This window comes from Camelus bactrianus, chromosome 5 (genome assembly GCF_048773025.1).
Source record: "Camelus bactrianus isolate YW-2024 breed Bactrian camel chromosome 5, ASM4877302v1, whole genome shotgun sequence".
NCBI lineage: Eukaryota > Metazoa > Chordata > Mammalia > Artiodactyla > Camelidae > Camelus > Camelus bactrianus.
The window spans coordinates 16,333,986-16,343,075 of NC_133543.1; the positions used below are offsets into that span (position 1 = coordinate 16,333,986).

The 9,090-nt window shown below is 46.3% G+C and overlaps 1 protein-coding gene across 2 annotated transcripts; it reads right to left on the bottom strand.

Annotated features, from left to right (window-relative positions):
• Positions 1 to 252: 252 nt before the first annotated feature.
• On the bottom strand, positions 253 to 7,815 carry TSN (translin). Of its 2 annotated transcripts, XM_074363467.1 has the most exons (6): positions 7,508 to 7,805; positions 6,258 to 6,351; positions 5,218 to 5,314; positions 3,407 to 3,522; positions 2,646 to 2,725; positions 253 to 2,098 (listed from the first exon to the last, which is right to left on the bottom strand). In XM_074363467.1, exons 1-6 carry the CDS (start codon positions 7,571 to 7,573, stop codon positions 1,868 to 1,870), a joined length of 684 nt encoding a protein of 227 aa, XP_074219568.1. In that variant the 5' UTR covers positions 7,574 to 7,805; the 3' UTR covers positions 253 to 1,867. The 2 variants fall into 2 exon arrangements, with proteins under 2 accessions (XP_074219568.1, XP_074219569.1); XM_074363468.1 differs by lacking the exon at positions 2,646 to 2,725 and having other exon boundaries at positions 7,508 to 7,815.
• Between the last annotated feature and the right edge of the window lie 1,275 nt (positions 7,816 to 9,090).

The window sequence follows — 9,090 nt, forward strand, 5'->3', positions numbered from 1 at the left end:
AACCAGAGCCAAGGCTTCTCAACACATTCAGTTAAAATACTTGTAATTTCCCAGTCAAGGGAGGCCCCACGATGTGACCTGCGCCCTACGGAACTGAGTGCTGCTGTTCTGACTGCTTTAACTACTACACAACAGTAAGCGCCCATCACCCTGCTCTTCTTCAGCCTCAAAAAACATTCAGGATTTCTTGTCCATATAGAAGAGTTCTCACGGCAATACACTGAGTGAAAGGAAAGGAAAGGAAAAGAAAAAGAAAAGAGAACTCTTTTTATTGCTTTACAACAAGCCAGCAACAAACACAACAGAATAATTAAGAATGTTGACACTTCTAAATTCTCAAATGGAGTCATAAAACCAGAATCTGCTCCTCTACTTAAAATGTATTTATTGAAACTGAAATCCGTAACTTTTGCCAAAACCGTGACTCCTCTCAAGCAGAACCAATACTCAGAAAGGCGAACTCCCTGCCCATGTGTGATCGTGTAACTCCAAGCCTTTTCGGCTCAGTCTTGGCAGCAACAACTGCACATTTCAGAAGAGCATCCTAGGCACTTTTAAGATCCTAACAACTTTTTTCTTTCTACAAATTCTTCCGTAGAAAGGGCGGTCAAGAAAATTGTTCTAAAATCCAACAACGCACAGCAATTTATGCCTCATCTCTACTTCTTTCCTTGTGGTGGAAACTCTGGTCAGTCCTTCACTCAGCCTGATAGTGGCTCTGAGGGCCACACCAAGAATCCTCGTGGCCAGACAGGAGACCCAAGCTGGTGTGAGCCACCGTCCTTTCAGTGAGCTCAAAAACACTGTGGATTAGGTCACCATTTGAATAATTTCTGTTCAACAGCACAAGTTACGTGGCAAGTGCCCCCCTGAAAACAGGGAGGAGGCGAAGGGTACCCACGAGACACATGTGACTTGCCCAAGGCTGTACGTGTAAAATCAGCCTGCTGGGGTAATCATCAACCCGGAACTGCTTACTATAAAACTATTACCAAACCTGCTCCTGTTTTGTGTTTCTCTGCCCGAGGTTTTCCCTTTCTTCCATTCACAAAGCACAGCATTGTCCTCTCTGCACGTCAGCAGCCAGAGAGTTGCCGTTTCTCTAAACCGAGTGGCTTTCCACTCTCAGACCACATGGTCTACCTGGATGTTAAGTAGCAGGTTTCACAGCTTAGCAACGTAACCCATGAAATGTTAGTTCACAATGTGTGTGAAGATGACTTTAATTGCTGCAACAGCAAAATGTTAAGGCAACATCAGAACACAGAGGTGTTTTAAAACTCGAACCCCACTCCCCACCTGGTAAATAAAAGTCAGACGATGTTCCTCAATCCATAATACAAAAACGTCCCAAAACAACCTGTTGAACTAGACTTTGCAGTTTAATCTTCAGTACTTTGATGGCAGTGAGAGAGAACCTTGTGGCTGTTAATTCCTTTGCAAAAAAATTCAACATCTGATTTACTCACAAGGCTTAAAATAAGAAGAGAAAATATAAAATAAGTTGCCCTTTGCTTGACAACCATCCTTTTTAATGATCTATTTGTATACTGTATCCAGGCTACACCTGGTACGGATGGCTACTTTGGGTAAAGAAATCGTCAAGGATCACTTCTGGAAGAATCACGAACAAGACAGTAAACTTCCCGTCGGCACATTAACAGCATCGGGATAAGCAAGGAAAGGACTTTACCAAGAGATGGACGCTGACACTTTGACAGAACTGAAATACACGGAATCACAGCAAATGCACGAAACCACTGTCCCTGGGAAGGCATCCTCTCGGCCACTCGGGCGCCCCGCTGCCGGTGGAGGGGCCAGAGGAGCTGCGCCGCGGGGCGCGCGGGCCGGGGCGGGGCGGCCGGGGCTACTTCTCAGCCCCCGCCGCCGTCTCCCGGTTGAAGCCGCGGATGGAGAGGTCGTAGACCACCTCCTCCACCTTCTTCACGTCGTACTTGAGGCCGTCGTAGCGCTTCCGCAGCGAGTCGTTCCTGAGGTTGAGGAGGCGGAAGCCGGAGTCCAGCTCGTTCATGAAGGTGGAGATGTGCAGGGGCCGCGCGTAGTCTCCGGCCGTCACGCTGTTGACCGACAGCCGCGACTGGAGGGGAGACACGGGGGCGGTCACCGCGCGGCCCCCAGCGCCCCTCAGGTCGCCACCTCCCCTGCGCCCGCACCGCCCGGCCCCGGGGACCCGCCGGCTCGGCCCTCCGGGGAGCTGTGCGCTCCTCAGGGTTCGCCACTGCGAGGGACGCCTAACAGCTATTCTTCTCTTCTCTAGAACTGTTCTTAAAGGACAGTTTCTCTGGGGAGGGGTTGAGGGGGTAAAGGCAAGAGTAATTTACAGTTATACAGTTAAATTGTTCCCCAAGACGATTCTGTGAAATGACAGTCACCAGAAATGTGTCCCTCGCTGTGACTCTGAAAAGAGAAGTGTTACCATCTTTCAAAGGTAACTGCGCAGTCACCTCACCATCTGAACTGCATCCCAGCAAAGCGGACACACACTGTGCAGTCAGTGACTACATGGGGACCCACAGAGGGCTTGGAAAAGAATGAGGTTTTCTGAATTTTTTCACCCATTAAAAAAACCTGGCAACGAAGTGGGGAAATCAAAACAGCAAACGGCAAGTCGCTGAGCTTCTTACCAGTTCACTAGCAAGAATCAGAACTCCTGAGAGATAATCTTCCACATCCAGATGAAATCCCTTCTCCCGATCTGACTCAACTGAAAAACACATCAACGTACAGATCCGGTCATGATGCTAATGCAACTTAAGCCCAAGAATGAGTGAAAAAAATATATACATGCATATGTATAAATGCAGACAAACACGTGCACACATGTAATCTCTCCCAAAGTAAAAAAAAGAATGAATATTGAAAAAAAAAAGTCTAATGTGTACATATCCTTGGCAACTAGACCTCACTGTGGATTTTTTGAGCTCTTAGCAAAAATCAGTTTTCCCTTGCATTCTTCTCTCAAAAAAAAATACCACTAAGAACGGTATCTAGTTGTCAGAGGCCATCTTTGGTTTTAGAAGAGGCGTGCTGAGGCATTTAAGGGAGAAGTCATGACATCTGAAACCGCCTTCCAAAAGATTCACAACCCCCCGCAAACATGCATGGCAAATCTTACCAAGTAGTGTATCTAATGGGCTGTGAACAAGGGTTCCCTGCACTATTCTTTCAACTTTTCTATAGGCTTGAAAGTTTTAAAAACTATATTTTAACCACTACAACTAATACCCAAGCCACTATATATTGTTAGTTTTTGTGTTTCCAAGTAACCAGTTTTGCACTTAGTTCTCACTGGTTTCAATAAACAGAAAGTACAAGCAACAGCCCCTCGGTCCAAAAATGAAGCTAATGCCTGGTTCTGCAGATCGACACTCATGAAGACACTTACTGCCAAGAATTTCTGTAACCGCTTCTCGAGTCACAAGTGTTTCCGATTCCAAGTACACGACAAACGCGGCCAAGAAGACCAAGCGCTGCAGCACAAACCTCCAGTGCTCGTGGAATCTGCGTGGACGGAAGCGCAGTTAGGTCGAGGGACTGGGGGTGTTAAAGGGACAGGGTTACTGTCATCACACTCAAATATTTCAGAGATGGAATCCTTTTCCACATTAAAACCTTACATGAAACTGCAACACAGAAAACATGTAAGAGCAATATGATATTTAAATATATCAGCTGGATTTAGTATCAATTTTACCAGTGTAAATTTGCAACAATTGCTTCTTACAAGTTTAACAGATGAGAAGCATGATCCAATTCTGATGAACACAAAAATTTACAAGTGAAGATTATGGATGGCGAGAGCAGCTGTGCTCCGAAGTCCAGTCGGTAAGAGTGACAAGACAGCTCGGAGAAAGAGCTGGCGGTGGGGGACGGATGAGAACTGCAGCCATCCATCAGCCCCAACACCTAACACACCGCTGCGGCCCGCGCTGAGTGCGGGGGCTCAAGAACACCCGAGTCACACACAGTAACTACCCTCTGCAATCACTGAACAGACGACCTTAACACCCTGGGATGCTGCAGTTAATCTGAGCCAGAAGCCTGAAAAGACGCAGCAAGGTTCACAAGCCCTGGATATGTGTGCTGTGCCTCCTGATTTTCAAGTGTGGCAACAAATTCAAAACAAGGTTCCACCACAATCCAGGCCAAACGCAACATTCTGAGGGCCAAGTCAGCCAGATGGCAGCCTGTGCGACCTACAGACGCCACGGTCTCTAAGCCCCCCCCCCCCCCCCGTTCTACTGTCCCAGCTCTCTGTGCTCAGGGCACTACCTCACAGCTGGGTCAGCAAGCTCTTCCTGTCATGGGCCAGACAATAAATAGCTTAGGCTTTGTGGATTGCTTTCAGTCTCTGTCACATATTCCTCTTTGGTGGTTTTTCTTTTATTAAAAACAACCCTTTAAAAATATGAATACATTTATAAGAAATATAAAAGGAAGAAGGCCACAGTCCATTGCAAGCCTAACTTTAAAGAATCCTGTGAGGTTATACTAGCCATATACATGTCGTATTTCTTGCCCATAATCTGTCTAAAAAGAGCATCTTTTTTTAGTGTGAAAACAAGCATAAATAGAAAGTTTAGGTCCTAATTTACCATATTTCATCAACACTCAGATGCAGTTTTTCCCAGGATGCATTTTACAATCTACGTGTTTCATAACAATGATTAACAACAACTTTTTCCCTAATGGTACATAAAATAACAGTGTATCTTAAAATTAAATGTTGTAGATCTGAGATGTCATAAAACGTTAGCTACATATGGTAGCTGGCAGCAAAATTCAAGGTTTTATGTAAAACTTAACTACACACACACACACACACACACACACACACACAGCCACTCAATCCCATGACCTTAACAGCACGGTCAGGGTTCATCCAACTTCACAAGTCACTTGAATATACTAAAAAGATATTCTCCATTTTGACCTTCATGCAACAGATACTTTCTTCTTACTTTTTCATTGCAAAACTCATACATGCTCTTTAAGAAAATGTTGAAAGTAAAAGGGAGAAAAAATAAAATCAACAATTTTGCCACCACCACTATGAGCAGCTCCTTCTCCTTTTGTTGTTTCTAAGTAGAGGGAGTTTAACCTAGCAGTAAGCAGTCATTCAGCACGAAAAAAGTGTAATTTGTCTCCTGCTTTTTTTCACTTAATATTATAAAATATGCTTCTTCCCTTACAAACCTGTAATACTGTTCAGCAGGGAACTTGGTCTTCAAAGACGTTAGGTGTGTTTTTACTGTACCGAAGTGTTCCCGAGCTTTCAAACACCTCTTTGGAACTGATCACAAAAAAAAAAAAAAAAAAAAAATCAAATATAGTAATTAAAGACTTACCAAATTTCAACTACAGTTCTTGCTTAATAATCTATGTAGCCTACCTGGAAATAAATCAATTTTTTTTAGGTGTCAAGACCAAATGCAGGGTAGGCACCACTGCTTTCAACTTGGCTCTCAAAATTACATACCTCGTTTCCCTACTGAAAAGTAAACAAACAGAAAGCTGTTCAAAGGAAACATGTCAGGAAAGACACTGGTAAATTGTCATAAATAACGTCATCCTTAGGGGGCTTTGCACCAGCTGCTGTTCTGAGTCAGTCCCCAAAGGATGCCTAAAAGTGGACTGCTTCTAATTCCCATGTTTGGTCAGAAAGCAGCTTTATAAGTCATCTCAATCAGGCTGACCAACTCCATATTACTGAGAAAAACGACTTACCCTGACACATGTAAACTCCAGGTGAATTGTAATTCTCCACCTGAAGATATATTCCAGCTCTTCTGGTTGTGCTGGCTACAACTTACAAGAGGGCCCAGGTCTAAACTTCTCATACCTGCTCTCCCCTCTAGGACTGACTGTAAACACACTGAGAACTTTTTACATTGGCCTTTCATTATCTGCAAATGCATATTAAATCATATTCAGTGACTGAAAGGTTGGGCTTAAGAAAAAGAGCCAAATAAAAGGTAGTAGGTAGACGAGAGCTATGAAACCACCACAATTACTATTAGTAGAATTCTGTCACAATAGGGCAACGCTCCTGCTTCAACCTATGTGAAAGCAGAAAATCAGCCAAAATGCAAAGAATTCTGTAAACCTATGAATGAGAGCCATTTTTCATAGTAAAATGATACAGAGATGATATTTCCTCTGGACGCAAATTAACTTTTTAAATGAAAGATTAATAAATTGGATAAAAGCCTTCAAAATCGAAACAAAGAACTTACTGTCCTGAAATCCAGCACCCTGATGGACCCCTTGCAGTAGAGTTAAAATCTCTCGAGCTGTTTGTTCTAAACTCTGTACAACTTTTCGGATTTCCTAGAAAGAATGAAAGATCAATGTATCAGCCAAATTCAACATAATTATCATTATATTATCATAGCCTCAAACCAAACATACTAGACAGTATATTTAATCCATGACACCTTCATGTATGTTCAAAACACTGTCTCTACAAGGGCATAACTGGTGCACAAGATATCCAGGTGTGAATTCTGACTTTTCCACATACTTCCTCTGTGAGAACTTCAGGAAGTCACTAAAAAGCCTTGGATTCCTCACACAGACTTCAAAGGGTAAGAGCCACCCACTCAACCCAAATATCCCACTGGAACACTAAATGGGATGAGCTCTCCGAAAGTAACTACAAAGAGAAGAATGAGATACACTACAAGGACCAGGTATTCTTCATTCATCCATTTTACAAATATTCATTTCTAGACCTTGTGCAAGAAAAACAACGACAGGCCCTTCCTAGAACCAAGTGGACAGGCCCTTCCTTCCTGCAATTCAGAGCACAATGAGGGACACGCTTGAAAAACAATGAAGACACAAATGTTTTAAATGGTAATGCACTACTAGGAGACGTAATAGGAAGAAGACCATTCAGACTGTGAGGTCAGGGAGATGAGCATAAGATAACCAGGAAAAGAGTAGGGAAGAGGCGCATTCCAGGAAAAAGCAAACAGTCCAGGCAAGTCTCGAGGTAGGAGACTACCTGGGGAACCAGAGGCATGACAGGGAAGCAAAGTGGGCGTAACATACAACGGAAGACGGCGTGAAATGAGACTGGAGAGAGAGCCTGGATTTTTATCCCATATGGAAGGAGAAGCCACAAAAGGGTTTTGAGGAGAGGCCACACGTGCTTTTAACACACTAACAATAAATATAGCAACCATGCGCTGAGTCTTGCGCGCTACCTGAGCCTTTGACATACACTAGCGTCAAAAAGAACGAAAACTGACACTCAAATGAGGTAGGCGATGTCGAGAAGCCGAGACCCAAGCACAGGGAATCAGGACACGGCAGCAGACCTGGGCGCGGGCGGAGGGAGGGGCCCCAAAACGAAACCAGAGGGGAAGCAACCCATCCCCGCAGGTTTCCCCGCCACTCGAATGCGAGCGACCGAGAAGAGCCGGGCGCCGGGGCCCAGCCAGGCAGAGGAAGGGGAAGGGACGGGGCGAGCAGGGCTCACCTCTCGGATGTCCTGCTCGGCAGCCAAAAAGCCCTGCAGCTCCACGAAGATCTCACTCACGGACATGGCGCCAGCCGCGCGACACTCAGCCAGGGCGGCGAGGGTGGCCAGCCGAGTGCGCCCCGGGACCACCGGCGCAGTCAGTCTTTGCAACGAAGCCGCCGCCGCCGTGCTCCGTGGGCCTGCGCTGGGCTGTCGCGGGGGTCCTCCCAGGCCCGCGGCGCGCAGGAGGCCGGGCTGCCCGCCGCTCCGCCTGAAGCACTGCCATCAACCGGGGGAGCCGGGCAGCCGGAAGGCAGGGCGGGGAAGGAAGGGCGGGGCTCTTCCGCCAGGCACGGCCGCAAACAGCCCGGCCGGGGTCCTCAGGGCACGTGGGCCTCAGGGAGGCGGGCGCGCGGCGGCGGTGGCGCCGGCCTCCACCGGCGCATGCGCTCTGCCCTCCCGGCCCTCATTGGCGCATGCGCCCTGCCCTCCCAGCCGGATGGGCTTTCCTTCCAGGGCCTGCGCAGCACCCAGTTGAGGGTCCGAAGTCGGTCTTAAGTCTTCCTACAGGACCGGGCGGAGTGTGTGAAAGCGCCCGCGCACGTCCTCCTGCACACTTTTAATACTTACCTGTAATTAGGTATAGCCTAATAAGGTGTGTCAGGTAAACAGGTTTGAATGCACGAGGTAGTATGTAAATAGTTGCAGGTGCAGGCTTTACTTTCTGGACTTTTTTCGAACGTTCCCCTCGGGCTTGGCTGAGTCTGCGCTTGCGGAAGGCTGGCTGCGTTGTACTTCGTGCAGCTGCAGCCCGGAGCTGGTACCAAGGATGTGCGGAGGACTGGGGCGCGAGGATGCACATGGCGGGCTCCGCGTGAAAACGGGGACCTCTGGAGTCTTCTCCGCGGAGGGTCCTCGCAGCCCACCACCTCCTCCCGACAACAAGGGTGTGTCTGCCCTGAGCACCCGAGTCGGTGCTCCGTCCGCATAGCCGGGAAACGAGAGTGGGTCACCTCCCAGCTTCGAGATACGAGCCCACTTCTGAAGGCCCAGAACCACAGCAAGACTATTTTCTCTTTCCACTGAAGTAATTCTGGTTTTTTTCTTTTTTTAGTTTTGTTGTTACTCGTTAAGTGATTATACATTGGCTCAAATGGAACTGTGATAACATAATTTATAGGATAATGGGGGTTTCTTCCTCAGTTCTCGTACTTTATTATTGGAGGGGAAGGTAATTAGGTTTATTTATAATGGAAGTACTGGGGATTGAATCCAGGGCTTCGTGCATGCTAAACACCCACTCTGCCACTGAGCTATACCCTCCTCACCACCTAGGGTAATGTTTTATAACTTGATTGTTTATCTGTGAATCTTACAAGTTCATTGCTTCCATTTTATTTCATTGGAAAAGTGATGTGGTTACGGTATTTGTGAAGTTGTTAACTATTTCACTAAAATAGTCCGGAAACTCTGCAATATTTTTTGTCTTTTAAAATAATTTTTTTCTCATTTGGTTTTATAGCTTTATTTAAGTGATTATACAACAGCGCAAATAGAAATGTCCTAGAATTATGTCTCTACGGAGAGCATCTTATAAATGT

Bases quoted from the DNA above. Each gene is read 5' to 3' on its own strand.
- TSN (XM_074363467.1), bottom strand. From the start codon at position 7,573: ATGTCCGTGAGTGAGATCTTCGTGGAGCTGCAGGGCTTTTTGGCTGCC. The intron at 5,315-6,257 runs GTAAGTTCTTTG...TTTTGTGATCAG, and splicing joins GGGTGCTGGATTTCAGGACA to TTCCAAAGAGGTGTTTGAAA. The intron at 2,099-2,645 runs GTAAGAAGCTCA...TCTCCCCTCCAG, and splicing joins TGATTCTTGCTAGTGAACTG to TCGCGGCTGTCGGTCAACAG.